Below are 19,863 nucleotides of genomic sequence, written 5' to 3' on the forward strand. Positions count from 1 at the left end.
CACACCCAATGTGGGGCTGAAACTCATGACCCTGCGATCAAGAGTTGCATGCTCCACCAACTGAGCCAGCCAGGCACCCCTTCCGTTTCATTTTAAAAAATAATCGCTTCCCCTCTCCCAAACCCCTGCTCCATTTTCTATGAAAGTTTGGTCTTCATTTAAAGTAGATTCATTTTGGGGCGTCTGGGTGGCTCAGTCGGTTAAGCATCCAACTTCGGCTCAGGTCATGATCTCACTGTTCGTGGGTTTGAGCTCTGTGATGGCCTCTGTGCTGATAGCTCGGAGCCTGGAGCCTGCTTCAGATTCTGTGTCTCCCTCTCTCTCTGCACCTCCCCTGCTTGCACTCTTCTCTCTCTCTCTCTCTCTCTCTCTCTCTCAAAAATAAACATTAAAAAAAAAAAGTAGATTCATTTCAAGTGACCTTCTTTCCTAGGAGTCAAAGACTTTCCCATGTAGGTCTAAGGAACAACTGAATTTTTTATGACACCCTGTTTTCCAACCTGCAAAAGCCATTACCCTTGGCAGGCCAATGGGTCTTGCTGGGATAACCACTAAATCAGGTTAGTCTGACCTTTTTCTGGCCTGTGGGGGGTGGTGTACAGGATCACAGAGTCTTGATTCAGCCCCATATAGGTGACCCTTAATATTACTCCATAGCAGTCAGTCTCACAGTGGGGGCCTTGAATTGACTTAAAGATTGGAGGTCTATCTTTCATCCTTGTGGATAAATGATGCCCGTTTCATAGCCTTTCATTATGATATAAGACTAAGGACTAGATCTTAGGAACTAAGTGGGTTATTATGGACCATTAACACCTGGAACTTATAAAACTAAAACTAGCCATTACTAGAGATCCCTAAAAACCCTGATTCCACTTTCCAGGGGGAAATCTGAGCATCATGCAATGCTAAGCAATGTTGAGAAGGTTCTAATGGGCACAGAAAAAATGTAGAGAACCAGAACTCTACTCCTTTGGAATTCTGTTCCCTTTAAAGGAGAAATTAAGACTACTTCATGTTGGTAATTATCAGTCAAGTTTGTTGTAGATTGCATGGTTTAGTCTACGTGTGTAGTCACATGTTCTTTATCAACGGAATTTCTGGCTACTAGTTTTCCTATGACAGGACTTTACGATGTATCTATATGAATCACAGTTCGAATACTTTAAATCCCCCCAAATTTGTTTATCTGGTACCGGTATTTAAATATTTGGCAATATACGATCAAGGCAAGAAAACAAAGTATTTGGAGGATTATGCTTTACAACAAAAAATCCTAAATCCGAGGTTTATACATCATCTCGTGCAACATGAGTGGCGATTAGAGAGGATTGGGAACTACTGTTCCGAGACACACACTTTAGAGAGATTTGTATGACAAGACACAGGAAAGAGTAAACGGAACTGGAAATCCAGGCAGCCCAGGAAAACTGACGTTTTCTTTTCTTTTTTCTTTTTTTTTTTTTTTTTTTTTTAATTTTTTTTTTCAACGTTTATTTATTTTTGGGACAGAGAGAGACAGAGCATGAACAGGGGAGGGGCAGAGAGAGAGGGAGACACAGAATCGGAAACAGGCTCCAGGCCCTGAGCCACCAGCCCAGAGCCTGATGCGGGGCTCGAACTCACGGACCACGAGATCGTGACCTGGCTGAAGTCGGACGCTTAACCGACTGCGCCACCCAGGCGCCCCATCTTTTTTCTTTTTTTTTTAAGTTTATTTATTCATTTTTGAGAGAGAGGGAGAGCGAGCAGGGGAGGGGCAGAGAGAGAGGGGGGGAGAGAGAGAGAGAGAGAGAGAGAGAGAGAGAGAGAGAATCCCAAGCAGGCTCTGCACCGTCAGTGCAGAGCCCCAGGTGGGGCATGAACTCACAAACCACGAGATCATGACCTGAGCTGAAATTAAGAGTCAGATGCTTCACCGATTGAGCCACCCAGGCGCCCCTTGACTGAGATTGTTTATGGTTCACTTCATGTCTTGTAGGCAGACTTATGGGCATGGGTGAATGGCAATAGCCTGGTACGGAAGACATTTTGTCAACTCTCTCTGGCTGAGAATAACTGAGGGCGAGGGCAGAAATGAGTGATTCACTTGATAGCCCTCCATCCTTCCCATCAAACTCCCAACTCTTTTAGCCAAAAAGAGGAACTGGAAAGAGACTTAACTTTCTAATTTTTGAAGTATCTTGTGTGTGCTAATATTACCACTTTCCTTCCATTTTCATTTTCTTTTTTTAGTTTATTTAGTTTGAGAGAGAGAGAGAGAAAACGAGCATGCACAAGTGGGGGAGGGGCAGAGAGAGAGGGAGAGAGAGAATCTCAAGCAGGCGCCATGCTGTCAGCATGGAGCCCAATGCGGGGCTCAAGCCCACGAACCGCGCAATCATGCATGACCTGAGCCCAAATCAAGAGTCAGACAGTTGACCGACTGAGTCACCCAGGCGCCGCCCCCACCTCCCCGCCCCCACCGCCCGCTTTCCTTTTCAATAGTGCACATGCCTCAATTTTCCAAGCAGCGCAGTCATTCATTTATTCAAACATTGATTAGTTTCTGTTGGCATTCGTCAGTGTGCTACTGTGTCCTAAAGAAACCCAGATGAATCAGACGAGTCCAGTTCTGGGGGTGGGGGTATATAGTTTAGTTGAGGAGACAAGACACATAGTGACAATACAGTAAATAAGGACGAACATCATGAGCACTGTAACACAGGTACAGGCAAAGTGCGGGGAGCTCTGTGGAAGCAGCAGCATTGGAACCGGACTTAAACCGGGTGGCGGTGAGGAGCCCGCGAGGGCTTAGGAATCCTGCTGTAACATGAAAAGGTCCCAGGCGGTAGGGTGTAGGAACTACTGGCAAGGAGAGACCTGTCTGGGACATTTTGCTGTAAGAATGAGCGGAGCGGGGCTCTGGCCAAAGTAGGGGAGTCGTGGGGAGACATCCTGGAAGGAAGACCAGGAAATTCATGCGGATCAGTGTGTGGTCTGTGCAAGCCATCCACTCTGTCCTTCTAGTTAGTCCCCGTTTCCCCCCCTTCTACGGCCCTGGATTCTCCAGGACAGAATGGGGATAGTTGCTGTTCAGAGGAAGGAAAACACAGATAATCTCCCATGACATAGTGTCGAGGGGAAGCAGCCATCCAGCAGAGCGCACGTTGTATGATTCCGTTTCAACTTTGCAAATGTTTCTTTGAAATGAGGAGCAAGAGAACTGAGCAACGGAGACTGAGAAGTAACAACCAGGGAGGGGGGTACAGGTGGCGAGGTAGGTAGAGTAACCCCCCTCCCCAGTCTGTGTCCCAATACCTGGAACCTGTGGATATGTTACCTTACGTGGCAAAAGGGACTTCACAGGTATGATTAAATTTAGGACCTTGGGATGGGGAGGTTTTCTGGATGATTCTGGTGGGCTTAGTGTGATCACAAGGGTCCTTAGAAGTAAAATATGGAGGCACGAGAGTCAGAGAAGACACATGAGAGCAAAGGCTGGGGCAATGCAATTGCTGGGAGGGGGCCACGAGCCAGGGAATACCAGCAGCTTCTAAAAGCTGGGAAAGGTAAGCAAATGGATTCTTCCCTCGAACCTTCAGAAGGAAGTCTGCCCTACTGACTTATTTTTGACTTCTGAACTCTAGAACTGTGACAGAATACATTCGTGTTGCTTTAAGTCACGGAGTTTATGGCAATTTGTTACAGCAGCCACAGGAAATGATAGTGGAAAACGAAAGGGTGTGGTCTCGGGAAGCCCAAGAAGAAAGCGTATCAAGGAAGGAATTTGGTGACCACATCAAAAGTTGCTGCCAGGCCAGGTGAGGCAAGGTGCAAACTGGTGACCGGCTTTAGTGAGGCGAAGGTCCCGATGACCTCGACAAGGGCAGTTTCAGCGGCGGGGCGGGAACTCTGAGTCCTCCTGCACTCAGATATCCTACCCAGTGAGTTACTCAAGCCCTGGAGCTCTGAATGGCCAGCCTCCAAAGGCTGGCAGAACCACACAAGGCAGAGTCCGAGGACTTCTCAGCCGCTCAGAGATGGGTGCACCCTGTGGCCTTAGGACACGGCACCCAGAGATGCTCAGACATCCGGGTTACCTGACAACAGTGGCTGGGGCATCCGTGTGTGTAAGATGGGGAGGTAGGAACCACCCTTTCCCAGTTATTAGCCTCTTGACGGCAGGTTCAGAGGGAGGGGAGGATCCTGGTTGGACTATCATAAAAGCTGTAGCTCTCTCACTAGAAAAAGGCACAACCATGTATATACTTTACACACAAATTCATCTCTTTCACCAGACCCAGAAAATGACCCACAGAACCCCAGGTGCCTCGGTGGCTCAGTCTGTTAAACATCTGACTCTTGATTTCGGCTCAGGTCATGATCTCATGGTTTGTGAAATCGAGTCCTGAGTTGGGCTCTGCGCTGACAGCACGGAACCTGCTTGGGATTCTCTTTCCCCTCTCCCTTCCCCGGTTGTCTCTCAAAATAAATTAATTAATTTTTTTTTAAAAAAGGAGAAGCTATTCTCTGGATGTTTTCCGAAGTATGATATCCACTCCACTGATGGTACCCAAGATGATTTTAGGGAATACAAGGGATGAGCCTTTCCTACCTTAATAGCTCTCTATTTTAAATTGCATGTAAAACTTGTGATTTCACTGGTATTATTGCTTAGGGTAAATGGCAAAATAAAAAGTGAGTCCACTTAAATATTACATATAATACTTCGAGGGGTATACGAATTCAGAAAAAAAAACAAAAACTTGACAGTGATTCATGGATGACGCAAGTCCGGGAAAACACAGTATCTATGGTCTTGGGAGGAGATGTGAACCCAAAGTTCCTTCCTTTCCTATTTATTCCTTTTAAATGCTGGTTGCAGCTCAGTAAATGGACCTCATGTGCCACTAACAACATGAGCTCCAGTTGGAAGAGCACTGCTCGTATCTGAGCTTGGACTGAGCAGCTTGACCCTGTTAGCCCCTGAGGGCCCAGGAGGAGAAGGGGGCCTGACTTCTCTGCTCAGCCATAGCTCTGTCACTTGCTCAGGGCAGGCAGCTCAGCTTTCTCAAGCCCAAGACCACGGCCACAGCAGACTTTGTTTCATCCCCACAGTATGTTGGCTCAAACGAGTTTGACTAGTTCTGTGTGTGTGTGTGTGTGTGTGTGCCTTTGCGTGAGTGTGAATGTGTGTGTCAGAGTACATACGGGTGTGTGAAGGGCTGTGTGGCAAATTGGGGAACAGGGGAAACCAAAGGGACCGGGACTTCTCCCTGGAGATTTCACAGCAGAGCCCCAGGACAGTCTCCTTCAAGGACCCCTCCAAGGGACACGATTCAGAAATGAACTCCAAACAAACAGCTGGGTCATGACATTTCCTTTCCCATCACCCCACCTGGTCCTCACATTACAGAAGCTAGGCTCTGAGCTCAACAGAAGTCAGCATCCATGGCCTGGCAGGAGGAGAGAAGGGAGGTGAAGAAAGTGATATAGGGGGTGCTTGAAGGGCTTAGCCAGAAAAAAGAACAGAAAGTCTCCGTTCAGGCTTTAAGAAGAGGGCTTCTCTCAGTACAGGTACATTCCAGATTTCTCCTCTGACTACCTTTCTCCCTCAGTTTAAAGACAACATTATACTAGTCTCCAGGATAGAAATCTACAGACAGAAGCCGACAGGCCACTGCAGTATGGGCTAAGTACGGCTCCCGGTCAAGTTTGACCATGGGTTTGTGATGCGAACGTGACAACCACCACACTACGGAAACTGAGCCATGGGTTTTTAAGTGTGTTATTAGTTTTTAGGTTTTTTTCCCACATCCTCAGACTGGGGCCCAGATATAAAGATGCCTGCAACATGGCCACAATGGGACCCTTGGGGTAACAGGGGAGTGCAGGGGTAGGAATCAAATTTGGTCGCTGTCTTCTCTGAGTCCTCCCTGAGGGTCAGGTAGGGCAGAGCAAAGCAAAAGCATGGGGGGTGGGGCCACCTAGGGCAGCTGTTGGGGAAGGCGGGTGGGTTGGGAGTTTGGAGGGTGGCTCCCAGTAGCCATCACAAGCCTGGAGGTCTCTAGTATTCCGGTCCCAACCTCTCACTTCCTGCACTCAGCTTCAGTTGTATCCACGGCTAAACCTCTGCCCCTTCAGGACCTGGCACCAAACGCCAACTTCCAAGATTCAGCTGGGCTCCCATTGCAGAACGCTGAGCCCTGGTGCTTTACCTATGAAATCTCTCCAATTCAACCCCGTTCTGCCCTCGGTCACAGCCACCATCGTGCCTTCTCCTCTTGCCCAGTCCACGCGGTGGCCTCCTGCCTGGCCTCCTCACACCCACTTGGGCTCCCTGCATTCCTTTTTGACACTGGAGCCAGGGCGATCTTCCAAAGATGCAAATCTGACCACACCACACCCCTTCCTGAATCCCTTCCCTGGCTTTCTGTCATTTCTTAGAATCAAGTCCCAAATCCTACCCACAACCTAGGAGGCCCTGCATGATGTAGCCCTGGCTGACCTCTGGCCTCCTCCCCCTTCTCTCTCCATGCCCGCCAGCCTCTGGCCACACTGGATTTATTTCTGTCCCTTGACTGCTGAGCCCTTACCCTTCAAAGCCTTCCTGGCACATGCTGTTCCCTCTGTCTGGAATGCTCTTCCCACCACACGTCACCAGGCTAATACCCTATTTATGGTTAGCTCTCAGTCCAAATGTTACTTTCTCAAGAAAGCTCTCCTTCAACTTCTCACCTCCAAATCCATATTCTGATAGCACTAGGTAATTAATTACTATGCAGTTAGTATGTTCCCTCATTAGCCTGTTTGCTCTACGAAGACTGTATTGGTGCTGATTACTGGCGCCTCCGCAGGCCTACCCAGCTCAATGCTGATAACCATCAAGGGACCAAGCCAGTGAGTGAAGAAGTGACTGAAGTATTAAACAGGGTGGTCCAGTGCAGAGCCACCAGGAACAGTGAGAGGCAAGTCCTTTTATCCAAAGATCTAAAAGCATTTGCTGGGCCCACCCTGAAAGCAAGAGCTAGAAGCAGGGAGCGGCTGTCAGCGTAATGCCCAAGCACGATGGCCCCGCTGTCACCAGTCCTACAGCTGAACCTGGGGAAGGCCCAAGGAGGCAGTTTGCCTCTGGCTCGGCCTACCTGCAGCCCTGTGGATAGGGGCCATCTCCCATATCCCGAGATCCTTGGGATGGAGATGGAATCGATTTTGCAGCCAGGTACATTTGGCTTTGGCGCTAACTAGCTCTTTGACTTTGGGTAAATTACAGAGCCTGCTCGAGCCTCAGTTTCCACATCGTAAAATAGGGATAACAAATCTACCCCAGGATCAGTTGGAGGTTTAACTACCGTAATGAGGCTGTACCACATGGCAGCATGCTGTTCACGGTGCTAATTCCCCCTCCTCTAAAAAACTAGCTTAGTCTTGTCATTTCGATCTTTTGGACCCCCATGCCAGCATGCAAGACAAGCAATACCGAGGGATGGAAGGACATAGTCCACCCCGGACACTGCCCTAACCTCTAGCGATCCAGGGAAGCCCTAGTGCCGGATAGGGCAGCACCAGGAAATCCAAACTGGCTGAGAAGGGTAACGGATCCGTAACTTTTGGAAGCAGGAGCAGGGTGAGGTGGGGAGGGGAGCACAGGTGAGGATGAAGCAATTATTCAACAGAAGTGAAGGACGGATGCAAAGGGGGAGAGGCTGATAAGGGAACAGGAAAGAAAGGAAAGACTGAGAGTGTGCGTGGCTGGTAAAAGGTGATCCAAATTGTCAGATGGCAGAGGCTGCAGAAGGAACAAGTAGGAAGGAGGGAGCAGATAGAAGCCGGTCAGGAGAAATGCTGGAGAGCAAGGGCAAGTCCTGGTGAGGGGGACCGGTCGTGACCTGTTACCTGGAGAGAAGGGGGAAGCGAAGGTGAGGGCGGAGGCTGTCACCTTGGGTCCTCCTAGAGGGCAGGTGAACCTGGCTTGCCGGCGAGGGGAGAGTGGGGGAGGGGGGAAGGCGAGTAGAGGGGTGCGACCCCGGGCCGGGCTGTACCTGAGGGTCTCCTTGCAGCTCGCCCACGTAGTACTGCTCGAGCCAGCGGCGCGCGTTGGCCGAGTGCCGGTGCGGCGGCCCGTCCAGGTCGGCGCTAACATCCTCTCCAGCCCGCGCCCGCAGCAGCTGCTCGCCCCCCGGGTGGTGCCGCACGAAGCCAGTGAGGTCGTAGAGGCGGGCCCCGCAGCGGACCCAGCAGTCGCCGGCCGCCAGGCGCCGCTGGACCTCGGCGGGTGAGAAGGAGGCGGCGGGGGGCGGAGCGGGGGCCATGGCGGGAGAGCGGAGCTCGCAGCTGGAAGCCCGGGCTTCTGCTCGGCGGCAGCCCAGCTTGCTTCTAACATCCCCCGAGCCGCGGCCGCCTTGACGGGCCGGCCGCCACCGCACCTGCTCATTTGCATGCCGCTCTCCTATTGGCCGCTCGGCCGGACGCTGCTCGAGCCCGGAGGCGCCCTCTTCCCCATTGGCCCGCAGGAAGCTTGGGCGACGCGTGCGGGGCTGGCCACCCGCTGCGGGGGGAGGAGGGGGGGGCAGCCAGGTGGCCCCGGGCAGGTAGAGGGCGCGCCGGCCAGGTGTGTCCCGTCGTAAGAGATCGAAGGGGACGGGCGGATGCAGGCGGAGCAACTCTTCCTGTCGCGGGTGGCTGCCTGGACGGACATCCTCGGTGGCGTGATCGCTACTGGAATAACTCTTCCGCAGCTGTCTTTTTGGGAGAAATTTGCAGCTTTCGATTCTCAGGCTCCTAGAGGGGGCGAGGAGTGGGGGAGGCAGGGCGAGGACTCGAGTAAGGCGAGTGAGGCTCTGGGCTCGGACGCCCTCGAAGCCGGTAATCACAATATATAATATTTTAACGTAATATTTAAAAGATGTTCACAACAACGTGAATGTACTATTTAATACCACTGTACACTTAAACATGATTAAGATGGTAACTTTTACATTGTGTATATTTTATCACAACAATATAGAATCGTTTTTTAAATCATGTTTTTGTAAATAAAGTTTTATTGGAACCAGGGCTAGTGAGGCGAGAGAAGCAAGCTGGTTAAGTGCACGATTGGATCTTGTCTTCAATATTTAAATTTCTGGTATTGTGTTCACCGTGGAGTTTTTGCATTAATTTCAAAGTTTTAAAAACACTGCGTTAAAATATTCTTTATCTTGATCGTGAAGTGTTTTGGGCACAGATATAAATTGTGCACCCAGAGTGACTGCCTCATTCTAATCTTGTCCTGGGGAGAGGGGGGAGGACCCTGAAGGGAGAACAGAGAATCCAGCTAGCATCTGTCTCTCTCAGGAAGTTATTTTCAGGGTCACCTTTGTGCTCTCCTGGGACTGGGCACCTGTGCCCAGCTGGCCCTGTGAGAAAGCCTGGCCCAGAGGCCTTAGGGGCCACCCGAACAGTAGAGGCATCCAAGCTCAGGACACTTGTCCCTTTCTTCTCTCCCTTCTACTTCTCTCCTGGTGCGTCCTCAGGGAGTAGGCAAGAGTTGGGCTTAGCCTGGGTGGAACCACTGTCCAACAGGCCTGGAGGCCTTAGGTCACAAATGTTTTTCTCAAGTGGTTAATGCATAGTCACCCTCACCCCATTTCCACACCTCTTCTGTTCCAAATACCTTGCCTGTGCAAAAGCAGTCTGCGGGACTTCACCATTTGCGTTTTACACCATTGCCTTAAACACCTGAAGTTGACCAAGTAGTTTAAGGCATCTACTCAGAATCGTAACACACTTACCATAGTAATTCCAATGATAGAAATTTGACCTTACAGATATACTGTATGAGGATGTGTATGTAATAGTATTAATTGCAACACTGCTTATAGGTTAGAAACAACCCCAGTGTTCATCATAATAGAGGACTAACTGAATAACCGATGATGCATTCACACTGTGAAAGGCTATGTAGCCATTAGGAAGAACCAGGTAGATCTGTATGTACTGATAGGGAATAATCTCCAGGACATTTTCAGTGGAAAAAAAAAAAATAGTGTGCATGGTGGGCTAAACATTATTTTGCTATTTTTAATTCTTTAATCTTTAAAAATATTCTGAAAGCAAACAAAAGAGTGTATGTAAATTTCAAAGCAAAAAGAATGTATTCAACTCAGTGAATTTGCCTCCCAACCCGGGAGCTGGGACATTATAAAACACTTGCACGTACCTCTGTACTCCAAAAGTTTCATCTCTCTGCCTCTTCCCAAGAGGTAATCATGGTGCTGGCTTTTGTGCTTATCCTTCCATTGCTTTTTATTTTTAATATTTTTATCACGTCTGGGGCACCTAGGTGGCTCAGTCGGTTAACCGTCTGACTTCAATTCAGGTCATGATCTTGTGGTTCGTGAGTTTGAGCCCCACATAGGGCTCTGCACTGACAGTGTGGAGCCTGCTTAGGATTCTCTCTCTCTCCCTCTCTCCGCCCCTTCCTCACTCTCGCTGTCAAAATAAATAAATGAACTTTAAAAATATTTTAAAAATATTTTTATCACATCTGTGTATATGCCTATACAATATGTTATTTAGATTAGCTTAGTTTTGAGTTTTATGAAAATCACATGATACTGTATTTTACTTTATGTGGGCTTGCATGTTTGACTCAATATCATTTTAGGATTTATCCATGTTGGGAGCGCCTGGGTGGCTCAGTCGGTTGAGTGTCCAACTTCGGCTTAGGTCATGATCTCACACAGTTCGTGAGTTTGAGCCCCACGTCGGGCTCTGTGCTGACAGCTCAGAGCCTGGAGCCTGCTTCGGATTCTCTGTCTCCCTCTCTCTCCGCCCCTTCCCTGCTCATGCTCTGTCTCTCTCTGTCTCTCAAAAATGAATAAACTTAAAAAAATTAAAAAAAAAAAGATTTATCCATGTTGTTGAGGGTCACTGTAGTTCACCAGTTTTTCAGAGCAGCGTCATATTCCACTATATGAATTTATTTACCCATTTTCTTTACTTGAGTTTTTTTCTTTTTTCTTTTCTATTATGAGCATTCTTTAAAAAAATTTTTTTTGACATTTATTTATTTTTTCAGAGACTTAGAGAGACAGAGCACAAGTTGGGGAGGGGCAAGGAATCTACTCCTGAAATCATTGTTGCACTATATGCTAACTAACTTGGATGTAAATTAAAAAAATAAATTCAATTAAAAATATATATATGCATATATATATATGGGGCCTTATTATTAGTTGCCAAAAAAATGCAAAGTTGTGACATTTAACCCTGTGAATTTAACCTTTTACCATTACAGAGTAAATCTGTTCATCTCTTTTAATGATTTCTGCTTTTCTGTCTATTTAATATTCCTAAACCAGCTGTATTTTGGCAAGCACACGTCTAGTATATATTTGTTCGTGCTCTTTTTTTTTACTTTTACTTTTTCCATAATCATATGTTTAGATTTCTCTCTTGTAATCAGTGAACAGTGCGTTTTTAAAACGTTTTTGACTGACAGCTTTTGTCTTTTAAAGATTGGGAAGCTTAAAAAAATTATTGCAAAGGAAAAGTTGAATTCAGCTTTCCCTTAGGTCAGCAGCCCCTTCCGGACTGCCTTATTTCTTCTTATTAACCAACTGAGCCACCCAAGATCATGATATTACCGCTCATCTGGCCCCAACATCCAAAACCTTAGAGTCGCCCAACACCTATGCCACACCCTCCTCCTTTAAAAGGCATCTCCTATATTTCCTTTTCCTTTTATTTTTTTTAAAGTTTGTTTATTTTATTCAAGTAATCTCTATTCCCAGTGTGGGACTTGAAGTCATGACCCTGAGATCAAGAGTTGCTCACAGCTCCAACTGAGCCAGCCAGGTGCCTCTCACTTCCTTTTCATTTTAGAAATGTTAAAGTTAAGGGGCACCTGAGTGCCTCAGTCGATTAAGCATCCAACTTCGGCTCAGCTCATAATCTCATGGTTTGTGAGTTCAAGCCACGCATCGGGCTCTGTGCTGACAGCTCAGAGCCTGGAGCCTGCTTTGGATTCTGTGTCTCCCTCTCTCTCTGCCCCTCTGCCGCTCGTACTCTCTGTCTCTGTCTCTGTCTCTCTCTCTCTCTCTCAAAAATAAACATTAAAAAATTTTTGTAAATGGATAAATATTTAAAATTTTTTAAAAAGCAAAGAAATGTTAAAGTTAAAAGTGGCCCAAGAGAAGGACTATGGCTCAATCTTAATTCTTTGGTAGATGAGGAAAATGAGACCCCAAATCACACTGCTAATGAGGAGTACAGCTAGGAGCCGAGTTCTCTTTCGCTTTAAGGTTAAATGCTCATTCTTCCATTGCCACTAGACATGAGCAGCTCAAGGCCCCGTCTCACCTACGTGGTTGTTGCTTTGCTCCGAACAGAGCTTCTGACGCTGGAGGCACATAGTAAATATTGGCCGAAACTGAACTTCACTCTCTAACTCAGATTCTCCCCTCACGCTGACTCCTGCAATGGCTCTGACAGTCTCTTTTCCTCCAAGCCCCAGCCCTTCCAGTCCACCTTCAACACCACGAAGAACGGACATTTCGTTCAGTGCATGGCATCGCCCTGCTCAGAAACTGCCAGAGGTTCCCCCTGGCAAACACCGTGAGATTCGAATTCGACCTGGGATGTAATCCCAAAGTACCTCCTCAAACTCGCCTCCCTCTCCTTCAGAGGGAGAGATCCTTCTATCTCTCCACCTGGCTGGCCTGACCCCGCCATTCCAGGACCACCTCTCCAGAGAGTATTCTCAGCATACAGCGTCCTGTGCTGTTACCCAGTCCCTACCTAGACTGGTCCCTAACGAGAAGCGCTGGAGGCAGGGAATGTTTCTCGTGTTGGTTTGAGTCTCCAGCGCTTAGCACACAGGACAAACCCAATATCTGCTAATAATTATACCAGTAAACATAAACACACATTTGCCTCTAGCAGACGTGTGCACACAGAAAACATACAGTTGCATACCCCTTTTAAGCACTCATCTGAATACTAAACACTTTGCCGCTGTTGGGCTATCTGAAGGTACTATCTTTTTATCCCACGGGTCATGGAACATGGGCCTCATTCACTGTGGCACAAACCCTAGGTTTTTCATTGGCTGGTTGTTTGGTTTGCTAAAAGGCAGCGTTGTGTGAGACGAAGCACTGACTTTGGGTGTTTTTTTTGTTTTGTTTTAGTTTTATTGAGATATAATTGATACGCAGCTCTGTGTGAGTTTAAGGTGTATGATCTCACTCATGTATAGAATCCAAAAAAGCGCCCAAACGTAGAGGGAAAAAAAACAAAACAAAACAGATCACAGTTACCAGAGATGGAACCATTGATTTGTGACTCAGAAGCCCCGAATCTACTTTGGGTCTGGACACTGGCCCCAGTGACTTTAGCAAGTTTCTTAAGCTACTGAAGGCTGATTTCTTTCACTTTTTTAAAAATTGAATCAGAGTTCACATAACATAAAATGTATCATTTAAACTGTTTTAACACGTACAATTCAGTGGCATTTAGTTCACAATGTTGTACGACCATCACCTCGACCCAAACATTTTCATCACCGCAAAAGGAAACCCCGTGCCCGTTAGCAGTCACCCCCCATTTCCTTCTGCCCCCCAACCCCACCCTAGGCCCTGGCTACCAGTAATCTGCCCTCTCTGTGGATTGGCCTGTTCTGGATATTTAATATAAACGGAATCGTACAATATATTTGTGTCTGCTTACTTGTACTTAGCATCATTTTTTCGAGGTTCATCCGTGTTGTAGCACGTATCGGCACTCGATTCCCCTTTCAGGCTGAACAACATTCCCTCACTGTATGGACAGACCACATTTTGTTGATCCATTCACCAGGTGAATGACATCTGCAGTGTTTCCACCTTTTGACTCTTGTGAATGGTGCTATGAATACTTCGCTTCTTTTTGTGCAAAACTGCGATTTAATAGGCCCCCGGGCCTGGCTGCCTTAAGGGCTGGGTGAAACCCAAAGGAGAGCACATCAAAAACGTTTCACGAGCTGCCGCCCCATGCACGTGTGTTGTGGGGTGCTGGTGGTAGACGATTATGGTTATGCTTCTCGGCTGATTTACCCGTTATGGCCTCCGCCCTTTCTCAGTGCCAGCTTGTCATCCAATGCCAGCTCCCGGCCTGGCAGAGACCAGCTGCTCACAGCTGAACCTAGACATCCATTCTTGGCCGTTTCAGGTAAAGCAATCAGGGCAAAAGGTGCCAATTAACTATGAGGACCATAACGTGCTTTGGGGTTCTGAGTCATAATCTGGCCTTGCTGCTGTTGGGCCCGAGTTACTTGTGGGTAACTGGAATGAGCACCAAACAAATCTGCTGGGCGGGGTGCCTCTAGACCAGTAGGGTAGGCAGTGAGTGATTGGGGTTATTGAGAAACTCTTTTAGTGGCTATGGTAGACAAGACTCCCGTGCAGAGGGTGACCTTCACTTCCTCCCTGTTGGCCAAAGCCCACTCTCTAGTTATCCAGGACACCAAAGAAAGGAAAGATATCCATATGCCCCCAACAGGGGAAAAAGAACATGAAGCTATAGAGTATTTGTAAAGCAACTCATTAAAAAAAAATGTCTAAAGTGCTATGATGTTGAGTACAAAAAACAGACTATATGCATTAAGAAATGATACTTTAACATGAATAGACACTTCTCCAAAGAAGACATCCAGATGGCCAACCGACACATGAGAAAATGCTCAACGTCACGCGTCATCAGGGAAATACAAATCAAAACCACCGCGAGATACCACCTCACCCCTGGCAGAATGGCTAACGTGCACAACTCAGGCAACCACAGATGTTGGCGAGGATGCGGAGAGAGAGGATCTCTTTTGCACTGCTGGTGGGAATGCAAGCTGGTGCAGCCACTCTGGAAAACAGTACGGAGGTTCCTCAAAAAACTAAAAACAGAACTACCCTACGACCCAGCCAGTGCACTACTAGGTATTCATCCAAGGGATACAGGTGTGCTGTTTTGAAGGGACACATGCACCCCCCATGTTTATAGCAGCACTATCTACAGTAGTCAAAGTACGGAAAGAGCCCAAATGTCCATTGATGGATGAGTGGATAAAGATGTGGTATATATATACAATGGAGTATTACTCGACAATCAAAAATAATGAAATCTTGTCATTTGCAACTACGTGGATGGAACTAGAGGGTATTATGCCAAACGAAGCTAGTCAGTCAGAGAAAGACAACTATCATAGGACTTCACTCACATGAGGACTTCAAGACACAAAACAGATGAACATAACGAAAGGGAAGCAAAAATCATATAAAAACAGGGAGAGGGACAAAACATAAGAGACTCTTAAATATGGAGAACAGAGGGTTGCTGGAGAACAGAGGGTTGCTGGAAGGGTTGTGGGAGGGGGATGGGCTAAATGGGTAAGGGGCATTAGGGAATCTACTCCTGAAATCATTGTTGCACTATATGCTAACTAACTTGGATGTAAATTTAAAAAATAAAATAATTCACTGAGAAAAAAAAAAAAAGAAATGATACTTTAGAGGGGCGCCTGGGTGGCTCAGTCAGCTGAGCATCCGACTTCAGCTCAGGTCATGATCTCATGGTTCCTGAGTTCAAGCCCTGCATCGGGCTCTGCCCTGACAAGTCACAGCCTTGAGCCTGCTTCGGATTCTGTATCTCTGTCTCTCTCTGCCCTCCCCTGCTCTCTCTCTCTCTCCCTCTCTCTCTGTCTCTCAAAAATAAACATAAAAAAAAAAAAGAAATGATAGTTTAGAAAATTAATTAGAAAAAGCCCCCAGGCAGTGGGTGCTCAGGTGACTTAGAACAGAGAAGTCTGGAATTGGTGCAAATTATTCTATCCACCCCAGGTTTTTGCTTGGGGGTCAGGGGCCCCATCTGATTTTTTTGTGTGTGACATTTATACACTTGCTGGGACACAGTGTGTGAGGTTGGAGTTTTCCTCCTTGTTCAACAGATGAGAGTACCAGCCTGCCGACCTCCATGTTCTTACACCCACCACCCCCTGCCCAGATCAAAGATGAAAAGGGTGCAAGGGAAGTGAGAGCCACGGGTCTTGGGTCCTTGTAGAGGATTGGGAGCCTCTGTTCTCTCACTTTCTGCAGACCAACTTTGGCCCCAATGTGTTGATGTATGTGCACAACCATCTTAATGATGGCAGCTCTTATTCTGTTCTCACTCTTTGGCTTGAACTCCTTGTGGATTCCAGTCCCTTCTCTGACACTCACTTTCTGAATGTTTATCAGCCTCTTTGATGGCCCCTCCTTTTTTTCCCCCATCACCAGCATATTTTCTTTTTCCCACTGCCCCTGAGATGGAGCTATTCACAAGGTCACCTTCAAGTCTCCATTTTCCCCTCTGTACTTTTCCCTTGGTGACTGTATCTACTACTTTGACTTCGACAACCATCTCTTGTTATTGAATTTTAAATCCATAGCTCCATCCCTGACCCTCTCTCAAATCCAGAGAGGTATTTCTGATGACACCTGAGCCTCCTGCAAGCCCCACATGCTAAACCCAAACCGATTATCTTGCCCCTAAAACCAGCCTCTCCTGTTTCTGCAATGACATCATGAAACTTTCAATACTCAGGGACGGACCTCAGCATCCCCATTTAGTGCTCGTCTCCCACACTATCCAAACCAACCAGCAGCTGAATTGTGTCCAGTCTACCTCTGAGATGTCTCTTATCTTCACCTCACCTTCACCGTCAGGATACAGATCCTTACATCAATCACGAGGACCACAGAAGCTCACATTACTTCATTCAATAAAGGCTGTTGGGATAACAAGTCAATTACTAAGGCAAATGAAAGTCTGTGAGTCAATTTGGAGAGTAGGAAGCAAACATACTAAAGGAGTGTGTTAGAACTGCCTGGATCGGCTCAATGTCTACTAAGTTGGAAAAATATGCACCAAGAGGTTTTTGGAAGTTACCTCCCATTTGCATGTTTATATTTCCTGTCTTTTTTCCCCCCTGAAATGAACATGTGTGAAAAAGGGATGAGGAAAAATAACCTTATTGAGATTAACATTTGTTTATACGGGTAGTACCCAAATGTGCTATTACCATACAAAAGTTTTATAAGGAAAAAAATTGGATCAAGGGCTGGGGGTGAGGGAAAGAACGGACCAAAAAATTGCATGAAGAACCTTTTTTGAGGGCAATGGAAACATTTTAAGTCTTGATTTTGGTGGTGGTAACATGACTATATTTGTCAAAACTCAGAACTGTATGTCTAATAGGGGTGAATTTTACTATATGTAAATTATACCCCAATAAACCTGACTTTAAGAAAAGAGTTATGTAATACAGAAATTTATAGAGTGAGTCAGGCAAGCCTTCTTTCAGTTATCATCCCCCCAGCCCAAACCCCCAGGTCTACTTCCTGGTCAAGAGGTAGCCGATATCCAGTTTAGCTTATTTCCTTCCGTTCTCTCCCCACCCCCACTTCTGCTCCTCATACACACTTTTTTTGAAATTGACATAACATTGTATTCATTTCAGGTACCCGTCTTAATGGTTTGACATATGCATATGTTGTGACACCATCACCACTCTAAGTTTAGTTAACTAAGTTTAGTTAATATCCATCGCTGAATGTAATTACATTTTTCCTTGTGATAAGAACTTTCAAGATCTATTCTCTTAGCAAATTTCAAATATACAGTACAATATGGGGGTGCCTGGGTGGCTCAGTCGGTTAAGCGTCTGACTTCAGCTCAGGTCACCATCTCTCAGTTCATGAGTTCAAGCTCTGTGTAGGGCTCTGCACTGACAGCTCAGAGCCTGGAGCTTGCTTCAGATTCTGTGTCTCCCTCTCTTTGCCCCTCCCCTGCTCACATTCTCTCTCTCTCTCAAAAATACACATTAAAAACATTTTTTTTACAGTACAGTGTGTTAGCTATAGTCACCATACTTTACATTACATCCCCAGGATTTTTTTTAATGCTAATTCTTTCATTTCTTGGGTACATTTTATTTACTTATTTATTTTGAGAGAGAGCGCGCGTACGTGAGCAGGGGTGGGGCAGAGAGAGGAAGAGAGAGAATCTCAAGCAGGATCCTCGCTGTGAGCACAAATCCCAACTTGGAGCTCAAACTCATGAACTGTGAGACCAAGACCTGAGCCGAAATCAAGAATCAGTTGCTTAATCAACTGAGCCACCCAGGCACCCCCGCAGGACTTTTTAAAAAATCTTATAACTGGAAATTTGTACCTTTTAACCACCTTTACCCATTTCACACACTCTCCTCCTCCTGCGTCTAGTAGCCACCGAACTGTTCTCTGTATCTGTAAGTTTGTTTGTTTGTTTGTTCTTTAGATTCCACATATAAGTTCGATCATACAATATTTGGCTTTCTCTATTTCTTTTTTTTAATATTTATTTATTTTAGAGAGAGAGAGAGGCAGAGAGATAGCCTGAGCAGGGAGGGGCAGAGAGAGAGAGAGACAGAGGATCTGAAGCAGGCTCTGCACTGACAGCAGAGAGCCTGATGTGGGGTTTGAACCCACAAACCACGAGATCATGACCTGAGCCAAGGTTGGACGCTTAACGGAGTGAGCCACCCAGGCACCCCAGCTTTCTTTATTTCACTTAGCACAATGCCTTCAGGGTACATCCATGTTGTCACAAACAGCAGAACTTTCTTCTTTTATATGACTTAATATTTCATTGTGTGTACACATGTACACACACACACACACACACACACACCACATTTTCTTTATCCAGTCACCCATTGATGGACATATAGGTTGTTTCCATATAAACACCTATATCACAATGTAGCTTAGAAATGGGGGTGCCTGGCTCAGTCAAAGTACATAACACCCTTGATCTCGGGGGCATGAGTCTGAGCCCCATGTTGGGTGTAGAGATTACTTAACTAAATAAATAAACTTAAACAAAAACAAAACAAAACAAAACAAAACAAAACAAAACAAAAACAAAACAGTTTAGTTTAGAAATCACTCCATATTAAGTCAAGGAGATTCTCCTCATTTTCTCTTCTAGTTTCCTAGTGTTTCACAAGGTGGATATAGCACAGTTTTATTAAAACAGCCTCCTTTGTGTAGAAGTACATTTAGATTATTGCCCGTATTTTGCAATTACAAATTATTCCAGAACGAGTAGTCGTATACATATTATTTTTATATGGCTTAGATGAATATTTCCAGGGTGAATTCCTAAGAATGAAATTGCTGCGTTTGGGGGTAAGTGCATTTATAGTTTTGTTAGATGGGCCCAAACCCCATTCCACAGAGGAAACACCCCGTTGCTCTCCTACCAGTAGCACATGAGCGTCAACAGTGTGTGGTCAAACTTTACAATGCTTGCCCATCTGATAGGGAAGAAATTGTGTAGTCGATTTGCATTTCCCTTATTAAGAATCGGAGTTATCTTTTAAAAAGCCTTTCTGGGGGCGCCTGGGTGGCTCAGTGGGTTGAGCGTCCGACTTCAGCTCAGGTCATGATCTCGGGTCCAGGAGTTCAAGCCCCCCATCGGGCTCTGTGCTGACAGCTCAGAGCCTGGAGCCCGCTTCGGATTCTGTGTCTCCCTCTCTCTCTGACCCTCCCCCATTCATGCTGTCTCTGTCTCAAGATAAATAAACGTTAAAAAACATTAAAAATAAAATAAAATAAAAAGCCTTTTTTTATTTTTTATTTTTTTTTTCAACGTTTATTTATTTTTGGGACAGAGAGAGACAGAGCATGAACGGGGGAGGGGCAGAGAGAGAGGGAGACACAGAATCGGAAACAGGCTCCAGGCTCTGAGCCATCAGCCCAGAGCCCGACGTGGGGCTCGAACTCACGGACCGCGAGATCGTGACCTGGCTGAAGTCGGACGCTTAACCGACTGCGCCACCCAGGCGCCCCT

At 46.5% G+C, this 19,863-nt stretch overlaps 1 protein-coding gene across 1 annotated transcript in view; it reads right to left on the reverse strand.

Annotated features, from left to right (window-relative positions):
- Positions 1-8,368, reverse strand: part of FA2H (fatty acid 2-hydroxylase) — a 57,191-nt gene extending 48,823 nt beyond the window's left edge. Inside the window, exon 1 of the mRNA XM_045443540.1 lies at positions 8,025-8,368. Within this exon, the coding sequence (XP_045299496.1) occupies positions 8,025-8,294 (270 nt within the window). The 5' untranslated portion in view covers positions 8,295-8,368. The remainder of the gene's footprint in view (positions 1-8,024) is intronic.
- Between the last annotated feature and the right edge of the window lie 11,495 nt (positions 8,369-19,863).

Source organism: Leopardus geoffroyi, chromosome E2 (genome assembly GCF_018350155.1).
Source record: "Leopardus geoffroyi isolate Oge1 chromosome E2, O.geoffroyi_Oge1_pat1.0, whole genome shotgun sequence".
Classification (NCBI taxonomy): Eukaryota; Metazoa; Chordata; class Mammalia; order Carnivora; family Felidae; genus Leopardus; species Leopardus geoffroyi.